Below are 22,712 nucleotides of genomic sequence, written 5' to 3' on the forward strand. Positions count from 1 at the left end.
ATCTCTGTCACTCTACAAGCTTTTGTTCTTTAAAGTGAAGCTCCAGAGACAATACATAAGAGTGGGAAAAAGGCTGTCACAATCATAAAATCACATGAAGGCTGCTTTGAAAGTCATGATAGCTTAATTCACCCAGAGACAAAGTTAGCAGTGCAAACATGATCCAGGTAGAGATATCAAACATACTCTTATTTAATGGCGTGGCAGTTAAGAGTACTCTGAAAAAGATGCTGTTCCTCAAGTGTCCACTAGAGCATGTCTCTTGCAGTGAGTCAGTCCCCATAGAGCCCCATGTTAAAATGTTACAGCAGAAATAAACATGTTTACAGCACTAGAGCAGCCAGAAAAAAAGACTTTGGGTGTGCATCATAAAAACTGGTTGTTCCACATTTTTGTCTCTACATCAGTTGCTGCACTAAAAATAGTTTTTAGTTTTTTATAAGTGGGCCCAAACGTTCCAAGTTCTTTTTTTAAAGATATTTTTTCTTTTCTTCTTTTTAATACAACAATGGATACACACTGATTTGTTCAATACTTATATGAAAGAATACTACAGTGTACTTTGATTTAATGCTTATTTACCATAGACTGTATAAATAATGGACGTAGTATCCAGACTAGACTACTGTAACGGGGTCTTTACAGGACTCCCTAAAAAGTCCATCAGACGGCTGCAGCTCATCCAGAATGCTGCTGCTCGAGTCCTAACAAGGACCAAGAAAGTAGACCACATCACTCCAGTTCTTAGATCTCTGGCTTCCAGTCTATCAGAGAATAGACTTTAAAATCCTGCTGATGGTTTATAAAGCACTGAGTGGTTAGGACCAAAATACATTGCTGATCTGCTGCTACTGTATGAACCACCTCGACCTCTGAGGTCATCAGGTACTGGTCTGCTTTCAGTCCCTAGAGTCAGAACAATACATGGTGAAGCAGCGTTTAGTCATTATGCACCACATATCTGGAACACACTCCCTGAAAGCTGTAGGTCTGCTCCAACTCTCTCCTCTTTTAAATCAAAGATTAAGACTTTTTTATTTGACACTGCCTTCCTATCTTAGCTCATTTTAACCCACTTTAAATTAAAATGTTAAAGTAATTTTTAATATATTTCTAATTTTCCTTTTCTTTTCTGTTTTATTATATTTGTCATTTTAATTATGTTCTTTTATGCTTGTCTGAATGTCTCCAATGCTTTTAATGTTTTAATGTAAAGCACATTGAGTTGCCCTCGTGTATGAAATGTGCTATACAAATAAAGCTGCCTTGCCTTGCCTTGCCTTGCCTTGCCTTGCCTTGCCTTGCCTTGCCTTGCCTTGCCTCGCCTCGCCTCGCCTCGCCTCGCCTCGCCTCGCCTCGCCTCGCCTCGCCTCGCCATGCCATGCCATGCCATGCCATGCCATGCCATGCCATGCCATGCCATGCCATGCCATGCCATGCCATGCCATGCCATGCCATGCCATGCCATGCCATGCCATGCCATGCCATGCCATGCCATGCCATGCCATGCCATGCCATGCCATGCCGTCACCCATCTGTTCCTGAGCGCTGTTTTGAAGCCAATCAACGGCGGCAGCCATATTGGAAATGCTGAACTCAACCAGGCATTATGTGACCTAAAGAGGCGGGGTTTGATCCTCTTAGCCAGCAGCTATGTGTTCCTGCCTGTCAGACAAGTCAGCCATGTCCTTATTTGGGCATAACTCGTAATCTTTATATCTTCTGAACTATCGCATTATAAATAAATTCACCCCCGTACAGTGTGAGAAATTACCTACGTAGACCCAAATTGTTTTTTGAACCAGACTGTAAACATGTTTATTTCTGCTGTAAAGATCGTCTTCTTTGAATGGGTGTGTACTGTATGTGGTTTGTGCTGTTTCTGCAGCCAGCCTCTAGTGGGCGCTCGATGCACTTCTCTGTGGGCTTCATATTTTGAGACCGGAGGTTGTGGCTGGTTATTTACTAAATGAATCAGTCTAAATGGACGAGCATAATGACCCGCAGCTGCACCCGACAGTATGGGGCACTGTTTGTAAATTACCCAAAATTAAATTATAATCCACATATAGCTCCAAAAGTCATAGAAACATAGTTTGAAATTTTAAAAGTCCCTTTTACTTAATCACATTTACAGCAATATTTGTGATATTTTTCACATACAATTTGTGTCTAAATGCCAAATAGAGATATGAATCTTAAATATGAGTTTTAAATCTTAATGTTGACTGTTAAATCTAAATGCTAAATCTAAATGTTAAATCTTTATGATGATTGTTAAATCTTAATGCTTAATGCTAAATATAAATATAAATGTTAAATCTTAATGTTGACTGTTAAATCTTAATGCTTAATGCTAAATATAAATGTTAAATATAAATATAATGTTAAATCTTAATGTTGATTGTTGAATCTCAATGCTAAATATAAATATAAATATGAATGTTAAATATAGATATAAATGTTAAATCTTAATATTGATTGTTAAATCTAAGCTTTAATTAAGTACTTCCACTAGGTGGCAATGTGAATTTGCATATTTGCTAAATATTTAGGATCGCAGAGGAACATTTAACATTTAGATTAAACATTTAGATTTATACTTAATATTAAGATTAAACATTTAGATTTAAAATTTAGATTGAATAGTGATTTTAACATAAATATATTTGACATGACAAAAATAAATAAATAATAAATATTTCTCTAAATGTTATAGAAAGGTGACTTTTAAAAATTCCCTCTATGTTTTTATGAGGTTTTGGAGCTAAATGTGGAGAATCGTTGCTTCTGTTTTCAGTGTGCACTACTTTACAAGCGGCGCCCCATACACGACAGTGCAGCCTATTACTTACAAGAATGTCATGAAGTCTCTGAACACTTTAAAAATTAAGTGTTTTTTACAACTCTAAATCATAACTTCAGCGTGCCTCCAACCACCAAGCCCACAAATATTACTAAGAACTAAACATTGGGCTATCCACTGAGCACACAGCACCGAATAGAGCCGTCTGATCCAGCAGGAGGAGCTTCCTCCTCAGATTAGGCCTTGTGTCCTGCTGGCCGAGGTTTCATGATGACATTAAGGAGCTCTGTCTCATCTTGGATAACTGCATTGTTTAGGACGCAGCTACTGTTCATTCAAATCCCAACTCAAAACTCACCTGTTTAAACTGGCATATTCACTCTAACTGGACTCTCTGCACTTCACTAGTTTTTAGTTTTTATTTATTACTTTTTGTTTGTTTGTTTGTTTGTTTTATGATGTTTTAATGATGAATGTTTTTATTATCTGTAAGGTGACCTTGGGTGATCTGAAAGGCGCCCAAAATAAAATGTATTATTATTATTATTATTATTATTATTATTACTGTCTTCAAAGACATTATGGTCACTGCCAGGTTAGTGGCTATTTGCTGATTGGTTGGCTGCCCTCGATGTTGGCAGATGTTGTTTTATGATGACAATAATTGGGGGGCGTGGCCTCTTTGAGTGACTGGTGGGAGCTGCTAGCTGACTGCTAGTTGATAGTTTATCTGTATCGCTTTATGAAGATTTTATTTTGGTACCTCTGCTTCGCGGCAGTGTGAATTTGTATTGGGCACAGTTAGTGCCAAAATAAAAGCTTCATAAAGCGATACAGATATCCTAACCACAGTCTGTCAGTAACAGACTGTATATAAAATGGACGTCATCTCGCTCGGCTCCAAGTGAAGCCGCCACAAAAACTGCTCCCCCTGGTGGCAGTATAGGTCAAAAACTTCGTCTCCACCATTCATTTGAATGGGGCTGCAGTCAAAAATAAATACGTACCAATGTTTCTCCCACCCGTATGCTGTGGTGATATGTAGTTATTATTTGACTGTTTTGTGTTCAAGGCCTCTTTTTTCTAGCCGGACTGCACGCCGTAAATGTTTTAAAGGCAGTTTTGGTGGCCATAGAGAGATTTCACAACGCTCAGAGACAGAACTGACCCAGTCTATGGAACGGACAAGTTAAGTTGCTATTTCTAACTCGGGGAATCCACAGGATGCGTGTGCGCCGCGTTACGGCTGCGACACGGCTCTGCTCCGTCCCGTGGCTTTCGCCCTGGTCCATAGGATGCGTGTTTGGAGCGGCGCGCACTCCGGAGCAGGAAACTCAAGATCCCTCGAGAACTCCAAAACGCGCGAGAACAACACAGTATAAACTTTTCCTCGTCCATGGTGTCGGATATCTTTTGAGACTGACGTCTGGCCCGATGCCACAGGTTATGACGTAATGTTGAAGAAGTGGTGAAATTTACGATCTTGTGTTTGCACATGGTGTTTATTTTGAAAGTGAGCGGATGTTGCATACGATCCTCGTGCCTGACTTCCGGGATAGTTCGATCATTTCTGTGTCGATTGACGCGTGCTGGGCGCGGGGAGCGGCGAAAATAGACTCCCCGCGTATCTCTGGCAGAGCGGCGCGGCGGAACGCTCCAGAGACGGAGCTGAGACGCGCCGCAGCGCGCCCTGTGGACTCTAGAGCATTGACTTGAATGGGAACCTATTTGCTGTGACGTGCGCGGCGCAGCCGTAACGTAACGCGACGCATCCTGTGGATCTTGGGCTTAAGTCTGTATCTCTTTATGAAGCTTTTATTTTGGTATTTCTGCTAGGCGGCAGTGTGAATTCACATATCAGGTAAAGATATAGGATTGCAGAGTAACATTTAACATTTATATTTAACATTTATATTTAATATTAAGATTTAACATTTAGATTTAATATTTAGATTTAACATTTAGATTTAATATTTAGATTTAACATTTAATATTTAGATTTAACATTTAATATTTAGATTTAACATTCATATTTTGATATTTTTTATTAGATTAGATATATATTTAGATACTTAATATATATTTTTCAGAACAAAATGAAATGTAAAGATCACAAATATTCCTCTGAATGTGGAGAATTGTTGCTGTTATTTTCAGTGTGCACAGCTTTACAAACTGCGCCCCACAGAATATAGGCCTTCTGTTTGTAGTAGCTCTCACTTCCTCTAGTTATTCAGTGAAACATTAGGGAGATGGAGGACACTATATTCTTCAGTTTTAGGAGGTAACGTGGAGGAACAAAGAGAAAGCCTGTCGCAGGGCTCGTGTCAGAGTCTTAAACCATCGGTTTAGAGGACCAGGTTCACGCTCTGTAAAGTATTTCCCAGTATTTGAACCGGGGACTTGGCGGGTCCCTGATAGGTCAGGTTCCAGCCTCTCTCTGCTCGCTCTGTCTGTCAGCCTGTGGTGAGATTAGGCGTCCTCGCTTTAGCCACGCCCCTCCCTTGCTGTCTCCTAGGAAACGGGGCGTGGTTAGAGCGCTGGTGAAGCAGGTGAGCGCTGTGATTGGCTGGCCGTTCGGATGATGCAGAAGCGTGCCATCGTTCCATCGGTCCTGGTCCTGATGAGCCGCTGAACGAAGCCGGCTGTCTGAGCTCCGCACCGGGACTGGGACCACAACTCACCCTCACTCCTCTTCCTCTTCTTCCTCCGTTTTCTCCTCATCAGTCAAGGTAAGACTCTTGAAATATCAGGTTTATTCACTCAGATGAACAGAGGTAAAGTCTTTAAACTGGACCAGCTGGAGAGGCGGTCAGGGACGTCCAAAATAGACTGTAAGCGGACAAAGCCGCTCCGCTGACCCGTCCAGTGAGCTCGTTACATCGGATTGAAGGTCTAATGAGACCGGCTCTGCCACTGCTGAGCATCTACTAATGTATGAATTAAACAGGCACAGGCATTTCCATCTACAGTGTGAGAAACACTGAAAACCAAATGCTGTTCTCCAGTTACATTATAAATAAAACTGTTCCCTTTATAATGTTTGAAACAGCTTATTTTATTGACTGTGGAATAATACAAGATATACAATACAAGATTTCCCTTTGAAAGCAGAGTGAACATCAATGTAGAGGCAGGGATGGGTTTCTCACTTATCACTGGGAGTGTGTAAAAAAAAGTACAAAATGCTTTCTTTGAAATGAAGTACACATGTTTTTGGGGGCGGGTAAAGGGGAGTAAGGTGTTCCCTCACATTATGTAACAGGCATAGCCAGGCCCAGCCCTCATGATGTTTTTTGCTACCTTTTTTTCACTAGTATTTCCAGTTAGCCTAGAACAGGAGTTCCCAAAGTGTTGGTTTGGACCCCCTGCGGGGTCGTGAGATGTCTTCCTTTTTTTTTAAAAAAAAAAAAATTAAACTTGCTTATTTATTTTACCCATTATTGTAAAAATGTAGACAAAAATAGTAGTTACATTTGAACTAAAACCCTGCAAATAAGTACATTTTATGAGTTTTCTGCCTTTCTTTGTTTCCAGATGACTCCTAAAGTTCGGGTTAGGGTTAACTAACAGTTGATTAACAAAAGGATCAGTAGCAGCAGGTTCATTCACAGCAGCACAGGAAACACAGATACATGTGCATGTAGGTAAACTCAATATGAAGCAACATTTAATCACTTCAGGGGACAGTGGGGGTCACAAGTCTTTGGCACCTATATTTTGGGGGTTGTGGGCTGAAAAGTTTGGGAACCCCTGGCATATACCTTGGGCCATCTCAAGATGATAATGAGTACTCCAAACATGGGGCCGTTTGGTCGTGAGGGGCCAAAAACCCCTTTTGTTTGAAAAATGCTCCTGGCATGGTAATGTAAATCCAGAAATAAAGGTGTTAAAATTGCATCATTGGATATCCAAGTATGACATTTGGCATAGAGTATCCTGACACATAGGGGGAAGTGGCAAAATAAGATTCTGGTATTTGCTGATTTTAGATTTTAAAATATCATCCACAAAATACACAACAAGACTATAAAAATATCATCTGTTGGATGAAATCATGAGAAATGGTCACTTTTGAGCATTATATGGTCAATGTCACGGCCTCATTTGTATTTAAAAAACTGCCCCACATTGTAAGCTTCAGTTTGAGCTCTATATGACCTCTGTATCTTAAATATTACACTCCCTGTGGCCATAAAGCTCATGATGTCAGACGTTTTCCAGGAATAGTTCTCGTCATTGTGTGATGTGATTTTAACTTTGCACCTCCAGGGGGAGTTATTGAATATTCATGCTGCGTCTTTTGTTAGTGTCACACTTTGTAGACGGTCCCTGCACACACACACACATGTCAAGGCTGGCTGTGCAGGTTTGTCTAAAAAGGATTGTAATCAGTACACCAGAACACATGTTGTTGGACCTGTCATGTCTATGCAGCTTACATGAAGTGTAACTGAAAAACATTCAATTGGTAAATTTGAATTTTTTTGCAGTGTAGACATCAACCAATCAGCTCGCTGTCCTGCAGTTAGCTCACTTTAAGTAACTGATGCTGTCAAATTTAGTGAAATACAACATTTTTAAACTGAAAAGTAAAAGTAGTGATTTCCAAATGTCTCTAAAGTTCATAAAAGATTCTCAATTAGTAACTTTAGTAAACAGTTACTTTCCAGCCCTTCCTCACTGTTATGTTTTAACTCTTAACTCAAGTCATCTTTATTTATAAAGCAGCTCTCATACGTTCAAGCATGCAGCACAAAGTGCTTCATTAAAGAACAGAAAGAGGTGAAAGGATACAAGAGTAAAACAAGATAGAGGAAAGTGATATGAAGTACTTAGAAATAAAATACTTAAAATAAAATGACTTAAAATAAAATCTATCAATAAAATAAAATCAGATAAACACAAACAAATAAAATACAATACAAAATTAAAGAAAGATTAAATAAGATACAATCAAATTAAATCAAATTAAAATTTTTAAAAAAGGTCAAATATTATGGCCAAGCTGTCGTCTCAGATGGACTTTTTTTTTCTATATTTATTCTTGTTCTGTACACCTTCTTGTTTGCTGCTGTAACTCCAGGAATTTCCCCGTTGAGGGACGAATAAAGGAGTATCTTATCTTATCTTATCTTATCTTTATAAGATGCAATGAAATCAAATAAAGATTTAAATTTAAGAAAGATCAAATAAGATACAATAAAATAATCAAATATAAATAAAATCAATCAATAAGATAAAATCAGATAAATACAAACAAACCCAAAATAAAATTAAAATTAAAGAAAGATTAAATAAGATACAATACAATAAAATAAAATAAAAATAATTTAAAAAAAGATCAAATAAGATACAATACAATAAAATAAAATAAAAATAATTTAAAAAAAGATCAAATAAGATACAATAAAATAAAATAAGTATCAATAAAATCAAATCAGATAAATACAAAAAAATAAAATATAATACAAATTTTAAAAAGATTAGATTTAATACAATCAAATTAAATTAAATAATTTAAATAATTTATTTTGAAAGGTCAAATCGGTACAATTAAATTAAATTAAATTAAATTAAAAATTTAAGAAAGATCAGCATAAAATAAAATAAAATAAATATAAATAGAATCAATCAATAAGATAAAATCAGATAAATACAAAAACAAATAAAACAAAATACAAATTCAAGAAAAGATCAAATAAGATAGAATTAAATAAAATGAATAAAAATGATTCTGAAATGATGGTCAAAATGGTGATAATGCAGTCCTGGGCTAAGATAAAAGCCAGATTAAAAACTCTATAGTTCACTTTTAAAAACACCCAGGGAGCTCACCATTGTAATGTCCAGAGGCAGACCTCCAGGGATGACCATGTGTTGTGGACTAAACAGTTCCATTAATGAAGACCACAGTAACACCAGTTAATGTGAAGTTAAGAAAACTCTTTCAATCAATATATTTAAAACCAATGACAGTTATCTAACTCCTGTGTATTGTGAAATGCTGACTGTATTTAACTGAACTGTTGGTGCTGCTGGCTGTCGTCTTAAAGTGAAATCATAACCAGCATTAATCTGAATCAATCTTTAACAAACAAAAGTGAAAGATGAAGAAGTAGTAAACGTGGCCTGGCAGAATAAAGTCCTGGACTCACAGGTTCTGGTACTCTGCAGTCTCCAGAAGCTGCAGATCTGCATGCTCTCCCCGTCCTACTCTTAAAGGCCTCACCTCCAGCCTCTCTCTCCTCTCTTGTTACGTGATAGCTCCTCTGCACCATGCTGACCCGTCTGTTCCGCATGCACGGCCTCCTGGTGGCCTCCCACCCCTGGGAGGTGATCGTTGGCACGGTAACGCTCACCATCTGCATGATGTCCATGAACATGTTCACCGGGAACGACCAGATCTGTGGCTGGAACTTTGACTGCCCTAAAACAGAGGAGGTGAGTGACGTGTGAGACCCTGAGGTACTATCAGTATCTATACAGTGTCTTTAATCTGATCTATAATCTGAAGACCTCGCCCCTTATTTAAAGAAACAAATGGTTCTCCTTGATATGCTGCTTCTTATTTCTTGCAGCTAATCACCTTTTTCTGTTTTTACAGCAAATCCTGAGCAGTGACATCATCATCCTCACCATCACACGCTGCATCGCCATCGTCTACATTTACTTCCAGTTTCAGAACCTCAGACAGCTCGGATCCAAATATATTCTGGGTACATATAAATCAGTCCTCAGTATTTGAAGGAGTCACTTTCGGCTGTAACACCAGTCGATCTTTTGATATGGTTTTCTAACTCTCCCCGTGTCCTCTCCTCCAGGCATCGCCGGACTCTTCACCATCTTCTCCAGCTTTGTTTTCAGCACGGTGGTCATTCACTTCCTGGATAAAGAGCTCACCGGCCTGAAGTAAGGACACATCGTCTTCATGTGTCATTGTTTTGTGTCAGTGTGTCTGTCAAACTCTGGATCTGATTGTTCCTCTCTGACCTGCAGCGAGGCCCTGCCCTTCTTCCTGCTCCTCATCGACCTCTCCAAAGCCTGTGCGCTCGCCAAGTTCGCTCTGAGCTCCAGCTCTCAGGTATGACGACCTCATTCAACAGCGTTTCACTCTGAGCTCAACAGACTGCATCATGGGTAACTGTGCGACGTCTTTACAGGATGAGGTGAGGGACAACATCGCTCGCGGCATGGCGGTGCTGGGGCCGACCTTCACTCTGGACGCTCTGGTGGAGTGTTTGGTGATCGGAGTGGGGACCATGTCAGGTACCTGCTGATACTCAGAGCTCCACCTGTTTGGGTTCAGTGGGAGGGCTCTTTATCAGGTTTATACATAGAGGTCAGGTACGGGTGAGGGTGAGCTGCTGGAGATAAAAACAGGAATGTGGTGATGTTTGTAAAAGGAGGTCAGAATCACCTGATCACAGAGGGTGGAGATAAAACTCACAGGTAGAAAAGGGAGGGTGGAGGTGAGCAGGAGAGGTGTGTGTGTTCAGTGTGAGGTATCACTGCTTCAACTCTGTGCTGCACGTCGTCCCTGTGTCTCTTCCCCACACTGTCCTCTAAGCACCACCTTATGATCCTTTATATTTAACACTTAGATTTAACATTTAATATTTAGATTTTACATTTAACATTTAGATTTTACATTTAACATTTAGATTTTACATTTAACACTTAGATTTAACATTTAATATTTAGATTTAACATTTAACATTTAGATTTTACATTTAACACTTAGATTTTACATTTAATATTTAGATTTAACATTTAGATTTTAGATTTTACATTTGTATTCATATTTGACATTTATATTCATATTTAACATTTATGTTCAGATTTGACATGTAGATTTAACATTTAATATTTAGATTTAACATTCAGATTTTACATTTAACATTTAGATTTTACATTTAACATTTAGATTTTACATTTAACATTTAGATTTTACATTTAACTTTTAGATTTTACATTTGTATTCATATTTGACATTTATACTCATATTTAACATTTATATTCAGATTTGACATGTAGATTTAACATTTAATATTTAAATTTAACATTTAGATATTACATTTAACATTTAGATTTTACATTTAACATTTAGATTTAACATTTAGATTTTAGATTTTACATTTGTATTCATATTTGACATTTATACTCATATTTAACATTTATATTCAGATTTGACATGTAGATTTAACATTTAATATTTAAATTTAACATTAAGATATTACATTTAACATTTAGATTTTACATTTAACATTTAGATTTAACATTTAGATTTTAGATTTTACATTTATATTCATATTTAACATTTATATTCAGATTTGACATGTAGATTTAACATTTAACATTTGTATTCATATTTGACATGTAGATTTAACATTTAACATTTGTATTCATATTTGACATGTAGATTTAACTTTCAACATTTGTATTCATATTTGACATTTAGATTTAACATTTAACATTTATATTCATATTTAACATTTAGACATACATTTAACATTTAAATTTAACATTTAGACATATATTTAACATTTAGATTTATAGATAGATAGATCTTTACTTGTCCTTAATAAGGAGATTTGTTGTCACCGTCTGTACAAAAAACTGCTCCTCTTCATCAGTACCTCCCATATCTCTGCCTCTCTCTATCTCTCATGCCTCCTCACCTGTCTCTTGTGTGTATTGTTTGTGTCCCTCCCTTTGATCTTCAGGGTCTCACTGATCTTTGAACACAGAGTTTCACACTTGTGTACCTGTCTGTGTGTTTCAGGTGTGCGTCAGCTGGAGATCATGTGCTGCTTCGGCTGCATGTCCGTGCTGGCAAACTACTTTGTGTTCATGACGTTCTTCCCTGCGTGCGTCTCCCTGGTGCTGGAGGTGAGAGCTGGTTGTGTAGTTTCATGTGTGCGTACCTGAGGTGGTTAAAGTCAGGGTAGACTGATCCCGCTGTGTGTCCTCCTACAGCTGTCCCGGGAGAGTCAGGAGGGTCATCCCATCTGGCAGCTGAGCCACTTCTCCAGAGTGATGGAGGAGGAGGACAACAAACCCAACCCTGTGACGCAGAGAGTCAAGATGATCATGGTAACTCCTCCTCCTCTTCTTCTTCTGCTTCTTCTTCTTCTTCTCTTTTTAATGTGCTGTACATCTCTTATGTTTATTGACCCTTCTCCTCTTCCTCCTCCTCCTCCTCCTCCTCCACAGTCTCTGGGTCTGGTGATGGTTCACGCTCACAGCCGCTGGATCGCCGAGCCGCTCTCCATCAACACCACGGTGGACATCCCACAGGTGGGCATCCAGCTGGACCAACTCTCACCCAGGAGGATCGAACCTGAGACTCCACTGTGGCACTTCTACCTGACCAGGTGAGGACTGTGACATGCACATTCAATCAATCAATCTTTATTTGTATAGCGCCAAATCACAACAAACGTTATCCCAAGACTCTTTTACAAACAGAGCAGGTCTAGACCACTCTATGTCAAATTATGAACAGAGACCCAACACCAAGACAGGATAAGACTCAGTCTGACCCCACCTTAATCCACCATGAGCATTGCACCTCACAGTATCTAGCTAGTGGAGTCCAGCACGTCCGTATCAGCTGGAGTCTGGAACGTCCACAACAGGAGGACGTCTACGGCAGCTCAGAGGAACCTACGAGACAAGGGAGTTCAGGGACTCCAGAAAGGTCTATGGTTAGTAACTTTAATGGGACAGGGAGAGTTAAAGTAAGTGATGAGGGGGTTGGGGGGAAGGGGTGAGATAGGATCCTAGTGTGTCAGTGCACCAGTTCCCCCAGCAGTCTAAGCCTATAGCAGCATAACTAAGAGCTGGTCCAAGCCTGATCCAGCTCTAACTATGAGCTTTATCAAAAAGCACTCTGAGAGTGAGCGCAGCCACCATGACGTCACCCTCTGGATAGTGGACTGTAGTTTTGAGACTAGCTGCACGCTTCATGTCATCAAACTGAGGTGCATTCTTTATCAGATGTGAGTTTTTGGATGAGAGAGGAGCCAGATGTCCCCATGTAGAATTTTGTTTTGTTTCATGTATTGTGTTTGTGTTTGTAGCATTGATGAACTACAGCTGACTGACCTCAAACGTCTGCGTTCAGACAACATCAACATTTAACCCTTTGTTGCCCTGCAGGATGTTCACCATGGACGTGGAGCAGGTGATCTGTCTGCTGCTGGCTCTCATGCTCGCCATCAAGTACATCTTCTTTGAGCAGGTGGAGATGGAGTCCACTCTCTCACTGAAGAATCCCATCATGTCTGCCCCCACCCTGACCCCCCGACGGCCCGTTGACACCTGCTGCAGGAAGGAAACACCTGCACCCCGCCCCCCTACCCCAGCCCAGAGTGCACCTGCTCCCACACCCTCCACCCAGGCGGAGAAAGGTGAGTGTGACGATGAAGATGATGAGCACATGTGAAAAACACTGCAGTGTCTGACTCCATCTGGTCTCTGTAGACGAGGTGATCCGGCCCTTGTCCGCCCCGTCTGCTGATCCTAAAGTGAAGAGTGCCTTTGTCGTGGGGGAGGAAGAGAAGGAGCTCAAGTCAGAGAGCGATGTGCTGACCGTCAGCACGAAACCCAGAGAGCTGGAGAAGTGTGTGTCCATCCTCAACGACCCAGAGGTAACTCACGAAGCCGACGCCCCTCTAACTCTCTGCAGCCGAATCCCACCAATAAGACGTTGTATGATTTAACTGGTCTGTAACGAGCTTTCTCCCTCCACTATCTCTGTGAGGATGAACCAATTAGAGCATGACGACAGTCGAGAAGACACTTTAAGTGACTCCTCTGGCTCCTTGTGCGACCTCTCATCTACACAGCTGAGATCTGCCCCGTCTCAGAGCTCACCTGAGAGGGTTCTGCTCATTCACGTATCAGTGCTCCTCTCCTAGTCCCTCATGTGAGACGAGGATATTCCCGTCTGTCCTGACCTGCAGACCTCACACAGAGCACAGACATTAAGCCGCACACACTTGAGTTAATGCGACTTACACTTGAGTTAATGCGACTTACACAAGACGCATTAACTCAAGTGTAAGTGATCGAGGCAGCTGAGGATCACTTTCACTCTGCAGTCAGGAGGAATTAGAGCCACAGATGTCTCCTGCAGATGAGTCCAGTATGGAGACCGTCTGCTGGGTTTAATAAGCTGGCTGTGCATCTTAGACTAGAACAGTTGGGTTAAAAGACAGAGTTAAAGGTGCATCTTTGTTGTTGTGTGTGTGTTTCAGCTGGGTCCTCGTTTCCTGAGTGACGCTGAGGTCATGCTGCTGGTGAACTCCAAACACATCCCCGCCTACAAACTGGAGGCCATGATGGAGAGACCGGAGAGGGGCGTGGCCATACGCAGAGAGATGATCTCTGCCAAGCTGCCCTCACCCTCAGCTCTGTCCTCACTGCCATACACTGATTACGACTACTCCAAGGTACACACACACACACACACACACACACACACACACACACACACACACACACACACACACACACACACACACACACACACACACAGACTAGTCCAAGGTACACACACACACACACACATACGCACACACACACACACACACACACACACACACACACTCAAACACACACACACACACACAGACTACAACTACTCCAAGGTACACACACACACACACACACGCACACACACACACACACACACACTCAAACACACACACACACACACACAGACACACACACACACACACAGACTACAACTTCTCCAAGGTACACACATTCACACATTCACACACACACACACACACAGACTACGACTAGTCCAAGGTACACACACACACACGCGCACACACACACATACACACACACACACACACACTCAAACACACACACACACAGACTACAACTACTCCAAGGTACACACACACACACACACGCACACACAGACTACAACTAGTCCAAGGTACACCAACACACACACACACACATACACACACAGACTACGACTAGTCCAAGGTACACGCGCACACACACACACACACACACACACACACACACACACACACACACACACACACACACACACACACACACACACATACACAGGCTACAACTACTCCAAGGTACACACACACACACACACACACACACACACACACACACACAGACTACGACTAGTCCAAGGTACAAGCGCACACACACACACACACACACACACACACACACACACACACACACATACACCACACACAGACTACGACTACTCCAAGGTACACACACACACACACACACACACACACACAGACTACGACTACTCCAAGGTACACACACACACACACACACACACACACACACACACACACACACACATACACACACACACACACACACACACACACACACAGACTACAACTAGTCCAAGGTACACCAACACACACACACACACACACACACACACACAGACTACGACTAGTCCAAGGTACACACACACACACACACACACACACACACACACACACACACACACACACACACACACTCACACACACAGACTACAACTACTCCAAGGTACACACACACATACACACACACACACACTGACTAAGACTACTCCAAGGTACACACACACATACACACACACACACACACACACACTGACTAAGACTACTCCAAGGTACACACACACACTCTGTCCCTCTTCCTCATGGTCTTCCTCACCTCTCTCCTCCAGGTGATGGGGACCTGCTGTGAGAACGTGATTGGCTACATGCCCATACCTGTGGGCGTGGCCGGACCGCTGCACCTGGATGGGCAGCAGTTCCAGGTTCCCATGGCGACCACTGAGGGATGCCTGGTGGCGAGCACCAACCGCGGCTGTCGGGCCATCGCGGTGAGTCCCGAGACGGCAGAGATTCAGACCTCGGCTCTCTTCTTCCCAACCATGCACTGATGTTTTTACTGGAGCTGTTTGTTGTAAAAGTTTGAGCCAGACTCCTCTGGGTAATCAGTGTCCTTGTCTTGTGCACGCTGCAGCTTGGGGGCGGAGCCAACAGTCGCATCCTGGCGGACAGCATGACTCGAGGACCCGTGGTCAAGCTGCCGTCTGCCTGTCAGGCTGCAGAGGTCAAAGCCTGGCTGGAGAGCAGCGACGGCTTCCAGAGCATCAAAGCTGCTTTTGACAACACAAGCAGGTAATAGAGAGAGAGAGAGAGAGAGAGAGAGAGAGAGAGAGAGAGAGAGAGAGAGAGAGAGAGAGAGATGATGGTCATGGTGATTTTGGTGGTTTCTGTTTGCAGGTTTGCTCGGCTCCAGAAGCTGCTGGTCGGTTTGGCAGGAAGAAATCTCTACATCCGCTTCCACTCCAAGACCGGGGACGCCATGGGGATGAATATGATCTCCAAGGTGAATAAATGTGTGTGTGTGTGTGTGTGTGTGTGTGTGTGTGTGTGTGTGTGTGTGTCTTTCAGCAAATCCGTTATCTCAGTACTCTTTTACAAACAGAGCAGGTCTAGACCACTCTATGACAAATTATGAACAGAGACCCAACACCAAGACAGGATAAGACTCAGTCTGACCCCACCTTAATCCACCATGAGCATTGCACCTCACAGTATTTAGCTAGTTACAGCAGAGAGGACAAACTTCCTTTAACAGGCAGAAACCTCGAGCAGAACCAGACTCATGTTAGACAGCCATCTGCCTCGACTGAGTTGGGTCTGGAAAGAGGGATAGAGGAGAATAAGAGAGAGAGGGAGCGGTGATAGTGATGAGACGAGTAGTAGAAGCTGTTGCCGCTGGAGTCCAGCACGTCCATATCAGCTGGAGTCTGGAACATCCACAGCAGGAGGAGGTCTATGGCAGCTCAGAGGAACCTACGAGACAAGGGAGCTCAGGGACTCCAGAAAGGTCTACGGTTAGTAACTTTGATGGGACAGGGAGAGTTAAAGTAAGTGATGAGGGGGTTGGGGGGAAGGGGGTGAGATAGAATCCCAGTGTGTCAGTGTATCAGTTCCCCTGGCAGTCTAAGCCTATAGCAGCATAACTAAGAGCTGGTCCAAGCCTGATCCAGCTCTAACTATAAGCTTTATCAAAAAGGAAAGTTTGAAGCCTACTCTTAAAAGTAGAGCAGGTGTCTGCCTCCTGGACCCTGACTGGTAGATGATTCCAAAGGAGAGGGGCCTGATAACTGAAGGCTCTATCTCCCATACTACAAAGCAAAGCGCTGAGTAAATGTACTCTGATGCTTAGGATTCATCATCACGTTAATGCACATAAAGGTGCTTGGACAGAATGATTCATGATGGAGTTGTGCAGCTGCAGAGAAGTGTGAAGGCTTAGTATCCTCAGACCTGCTGAGTTCAGAGGACTCAGAGGGATCTGCATGAACTGAGCACAGCTACATGTCATCCTGTGTGATAACCAACACGTGTTCCTCCTGCAGGGCACAGAGCAGGCTCTCAGCAGGCTGCAGCATGAATTCCCTGAGCTGCAGGTCGTGGCCATCAGCGGCAACTTCTGCACCGACAAGAAACCAGCCGCCATCAACTGGATTGAAGGACGGGGGAAGTCTGTGGTCTGCGAGGCCACCATCCCCGCCAAAGTGGTCAGAGAGGTACGAAGAGTTCATCTTTCTGTCGTCTGTGTGATCCTCTGGGGTCTGACTCAGAGGATCTGGGTTTAGATGATTTGGAGGTTTAGAGAATGAAGTTTAACGTGTCCGTGCAGCTCATCAGATTCCTTCACCTGTATCCTCTCTGACTCTCGTCTTGTCTCTCTCTTGCTCCCTCTGTGTGGCTGCAGGTGTTGAAGACGTCGACGGCCGCTCTGGTGGAGGTGAACATCAGTAAGAACCTGGTGGGCTCTGCCATGGCGGGAAGCATTGGAGGTTACAACGCACACGCAGCTAACCTGGTGGCTGCCATTTACATCGCCTGTGGACAGGTGATGGAATTAAAGACGTATCACTCCTTCCTGTGAGTGAGAGAGTGTCCTGTGTTAATGCGTGTGTGTGTGTGTGTGTGTCGTAGGACCCAGCTCAGTCCGTTGGCAGCAGCAACTGCATCACTCTGATGGAGGCGTCTGGACCCACAGGAGAGGACCTGTACATCACCTGCACCATGCCCTCGATAGAGCTGGGGACTGTGGGAGGGGGCACCAACCTGCCCCCTCAACAAGCCTGCCTCCAGGTACACATATACCTGTACACGTTTTTCAACCAGAGGAACTTTACCCTGGAAGTACATGCGTTTTGACCGGTGGACCCAGGGTCTAAATTTAGTTCAGGGGTAGATAATCTCCCCCCTAAAAAGCCCCTGCTAGGGCGGTAGTACTTTTCAAAGGTCCAGGGACTTTCAGGGGGCGGGTGCTGCGATGCTGAACATGTCTGATTGGTAGATTAACCTCAGTGTTTTTATTCCGCCCTCCGTCCACAATAACATCACACACATCTGTGATTCTCTTGATTTCTCTTTCTTTCATTAGTTTTTATCTGTTCTATCTTTTTTGTATGTGTGTGTACTTTTCAAAAGAAGAAGCTGTGATTCTCTTGATTTAGCAGCTTGTAACAGTAGTCTTCTCTCAGCCCACCGTGAATGCGTCTCTCCCGGTGTTACGGTTTTAAAAGTGACCCTGTAAACTGGAGACCTTCAGCTGAACGTGTCAGTGTTTGTGGAGTTTACACAGCTGTTGAAACACAGAGGGAGTTCCTGGGAATGCAAACTAGTTTAGTTTTTATTAAGATTTCAAAATATCCTCATCAGATATTTAATGATGGTCTAAAGACGTTTATGAGGGATGCATCCGGCTGAAAGTCTCCAGTTAACAGGGTCGCTGTTTAAACCAAAACACCGGCTGATCTCTGCGATCACGATTTTTTGAGTTCAAAAGGATTTTAAAGCCGTGTTGAAACGTCTTTGCTACTCGCGCTTATCTCCTCTCACGTGTTGATTCAGTGAATCCATCTGTGATGAAATATAGCACCATCTAAAACAGACCAGCTGAGTCTCTTCATGCTAACAGGCTAACTGTTGTGTTGCTCATAATGATACCTGCCTGTCCGTCTGCTTCTATGGTGTCATCTGTGATGAATGGCATTCCTCTTTGTTTTACTGCCCTCTACTGGTCTGGTGGTGTAGTGCATTTACTTTTTTTTTCTCCATACGTCACTGGCCTGATTTACACAATCTACCCGGGACTTCAGCCCGCGGTCGAAACGCAGACAACAATGGGGGCACAGGAACCTTTTAGTTCAGGGGAAAGTAGTTCTGGGGGCTAAAAGACCCCAGAACTCTCGGTCCAAATGCACCTATGCATGTACACACACACACACGACTACATAAAGGTGCAAAGACACAAACTCTACCGAACCTGTTTGTGTGAAGAGAAGCTCTCTCATACCTGAGACTGATCCGAGCTGCGTTCAACGATCCAGCGTTTTAAAGACAGACCGGATGAATCCAGACTTTAAATCAGCGTCCTGATGTCTTTATTTCAGCTAACTTTATCATGTTTATGTCATTAAATCACACCTCATGCATCAAACTAGTCATACACATTATCAGCTCACATCCTTAGGTAGTAACTTGTGTGTGTCTGTGTGTGTTCACAGATGCTGGGCGTGCAGGGAGCCAATCAGGACTGTCCGGGTGAGAACGCCCGTCAGCTGGCCCGGGTCGTCTGTGGGACCGTCCTGGCTGGAGAGCTCTCACTGATGGCTGCTCTGGCTGCTGGACACCTGGTCAAGAGTCACATGACACACAACAGGTGAGAGTCAGGGGGCCCAGATCCTCAGAAACACACGAGTCGGCTGCTGGATTCTAAAATCAGAGCGGCAGAGCTCCACAGAACTGATCTATATCATCATTCATGCCTGAACTTATGCACCGTATAATCCCCTGACCTCATTAACTCTGACGTACCTGTTCTGTGTGCAGATCGAAGGTGAACCTGCAGGAGACTCCAGGGACCTGCACCAAGAAAGCATCCTGAGCCTGAGAGCAGCGAGGAGAGGTCCCCCATCTGAAAGAGACTAATCAATAATCAATGAAACAAACCTCTGACGTCTTCAAAGTGCTTTCAAAGAGACACGCCGGCGTCCTCGGACCACACTCAGTGCTGGACATGAAGAGGACCCGATCATATTTAACGGTGGAAGTTAATTCTCTTTCTCTTGTATCGCTGAGCAGCTGAATCCTCCCTCTCTTTGTCTCAGACGCTCTCTTCTCTCAGTTTCTGCTGCCTGTTGCCAAATGAAGCTTTGTGAAACCATCTCATGGAGAATGTTTGAATGTGTGCAGCTGAACAGGAACATGTCTGACGCTGCATCTTTCAGTGTAGTCAGTGTTTGTTAGCTTGCTGCCTCTCAGCTCAGCAGACTTTAATCATGAGCGGAAACTAAAACCATCAAAACCATCACACACAGAGCGATGATCTGGATCCATGAGGCACTTCACCCTCAGGCTGCAGCCTCTCTCTCTCAGGCCGAGTCTCACCTGCTTGTTCAGGTGCTTTAATAAGAAGGGTGATACAGGAGGCTGCCGGTGTCAGGACTACTGTTCATGTTTAGATTCAAAATGAGCATGAAGACAGACCTCTGTCTCCAGAACCAAAGGACAGAACTGTGAAGGCCCGTTTACTGCAGAGACACGAGTGTGTGTGTGTGTGTGTGTGTGTGTGTGTGTGTGTGTGTGTGTGTGTGTGTGTGTGTGTGTGTGTGTGTGCGTGCGTGCGTGCGTGCGTGCGTGCGTGCGTGCGTGCGTGTGTGTGTGTGAGGTGACTTCTGAACAAGTCTGAAGGAACATGCATCAATGACGCTTTTCAACTTTGTGGTAATGTCCTAAAAAAAATGAATTCAGCCATGAAAATACATTTTTTCATTTTGGATATATTTTGTAATAAATACAAAAGAACTTTACAATGACGGATTGTCCTGTTTTCATTCCAGCTCTGAGTCAGCACACAGACGAGTTACCTCTAATCCACAAAGGGCCCGATCTACTAAAGGTTTGCGTGTATAAAAACACGTGCAAACTTGATAGCGCATGCAAAGCTTATGTACTAACCGGGAGCACCGAGGATTGCGTCTGTCAAATGAGCAAAAGAGCACTCGCTATCCATTTAGCGTGTTTACCTTCATGAATATGCAGAATGCATGTAGATCATCAGAACGTGCAAAATATTGGGAGGAGGAGATGCAAATGTAATCATTTAGCACACGCAATGTGATTTATCAAACCTGAAGCAGATAGCGGGCGGTGTTTTTGTGTCTATATTTAACACGTTTGAAAGGCAGGTGCAAACTGGCACAGTGTTATGCACTAATGGCTGTGGTCACTGTGGAGAGAAGGAGGCATAGGTGCAATGACAGACGACGATCAGAGAGAATCCTCCGTGCGCGTGTCAACATATTTGGACTTTCAGAAATAAAAATAGTAGAGACATATTGTCTATCCAGTAATGTCATTTTTGAGCTGCTGGATGACCTAATTAAGGGCTGATTTGGAGCCAGTCACAAAAAGGAGACATGCCATGTCTCCTATGGAGAAACTCCTTAAACACTGCATTTTCTTGTATCTGGATCATTCTGTATCTGGATTTATTTGCCTCCTCCACCAAGTTCTCCAACTCCATGACTTTAAACTTCATTTTTCATTTACGGCCATTCTTCTCTCTCAAGCTCTCCATGGTAACAGCCGGTAGCACACGCAAAATCCTCATTAAAATAGGGTGGTCTGCACCACTTTTGCACTTCTTATCAATTGCACACGCAATCAAAGTAGATCACCCGCAACACGCCCAGAAATAGCACATGCAATGTTTTAGTTTGCACACGCAAATTGGCTCTCGTTATTTTGGATCTTAGTAGATCTGAAAAGTTTCTTTTTCATTAGTTATTACAGTTTAAAAAACAGGGTTTTACTTCCTGTTTCCTTTGATTCACAGCCGACGTGGAGTGACGCTACGCTGTAGGGCGGAGCCTGTTACAGTGGCTTCACAGGCTCTGGCTGCACAATAGCTGCGCCCAGGAGTGGGATTTTTTGGCTTCAGAACCTTACAACGGGAAGAGGCGGAGCAACGCTGTCCATTTTTATTTACAGTCTATGGTTCAAACCTGTCAATCAAGTCAGCTGTGCCTCTCATTGGAAGACTCGTAATCCTATTTTCTTCAAAATTGCTAAACTAAACGATCTTCAAGCAAACACGTCTATAAATGTCTGCAGCTCTGTGCAGTTTGCTCTTGTTTTGCGTAAGTGAGCTGTCAGCACCTCCTCTCTCTGCTGCACGGAGCTGAGCTGTACACTGGACTTCCACCAGATCCGTGTTTGGTCTGTCTCCGATCCGCTGCAGTCCAGCTCTGTGCTCGGTCAACACCCACCGGTTGCGTTTTCAGAACGCAGCACGTAGCAGGACCTCCGAACAGCTGGAGTCATGTGACCGAGTTTTTCCCGCAGTAATCCCTGAATCAAGGATTCTCCTCCTCCTCTCCTCATCCATGTTGTCTTTCTGGTCCTCTGAAAACCTCTGACCTGTTGACTCCAGGCCTGGCTCCGCTCATCATGACTTTGGTTTGTTGTTGTAGTTAAGTGAAATACGATCTGGTGATAACACAGAGTGTTTTATTCTGAAAATTAACCGGATGTTTTCATTTTGTTTTGGTGAAACCTGACTTCCTGTCCCGCTCCATCTGCTCTGTTGAGATTGATGCGTCGTGATCCGGCATCCGGCAAAAATAGAAGTCTTGTGTATCTGATCCGGAGGACTCTGACCTGCCGGATCAGAGACACAGCTGGACGGCTACGGAGCGGATCCAGTGGAAGTTAACACACTGACTAGAATAGAAACCTACCCGATCCGGTGCTGTGATGAATCAGCGATGGACTGGACACGGATCTGGTGGAATTTGGCCGTGGGG

At 43.2% G+C, this 22,712-nt stretch overlaps 1 protein-coding gene across 1 annotated transcript; it reads left to right on the forward strand.

Moving 5' to 3' along the window:
- Window positions 1-5,394: 5,394 nt before the first annotated feature.
- On the forward strand, window positions 5,395-20,714 carry hmgcra (3-hydroxy-3-methylglutaryl-CoA reductase a). The gene is made up of 20 exons (XM_034691161.1): window positions 5,395-5,538; window positions 9,074-9,250; window positions 9,414-9,525; window positions 9,631-9,718; window positions 9,806-9,890; window positions 9,970-10,075; window positions 11,592-11,698; window positions 11,786-11,902; window positions 12,023-12,183; window positions 12,971-13,221; window positions 13,295-13,461; window positions 14,071-14,265; window positions 15,534-15,692; window positions 15,836-15,993; window positions 16,099-16,204; window positions 17,244-17,414; window positions 17,603-17,743; window positions 17,830-17,988; window positions 19,410-19,564; window positions 19,735-20,714. The coding sequence occupies exons 2-20, from the start codon at window positions 9,086-9,088 to the stop codon at window positions 19,787-19,789; spliced, it is 2,658 nt and encodes an 885-aa protein (XP_034547052.1). The 5' UTR covers window positions 5,395-5,538; window positions 9,074-9,085; the 3' UTR covers window positions 19,790-20,714.
- Window positions 20,715-22,712: the final 1,998 nt, after the last annotated feature.

The sequence above is a fragment of the Notolabrus celidotus genome, chromosome 9, assembly GCF_009762535.1.
Source record: "Notolabrus celidotus isolate fNotCel1 chromosome 9, fNotCel1.pri, whole genome shotgun sequence".
Taxonomy (NCBI): domain Eukaryota; kingdom Metazoa; phylum Chordata; class Actinopteri; order Labriformes; family Labridae; genus Notolabrus; species Notolabrus celidotus.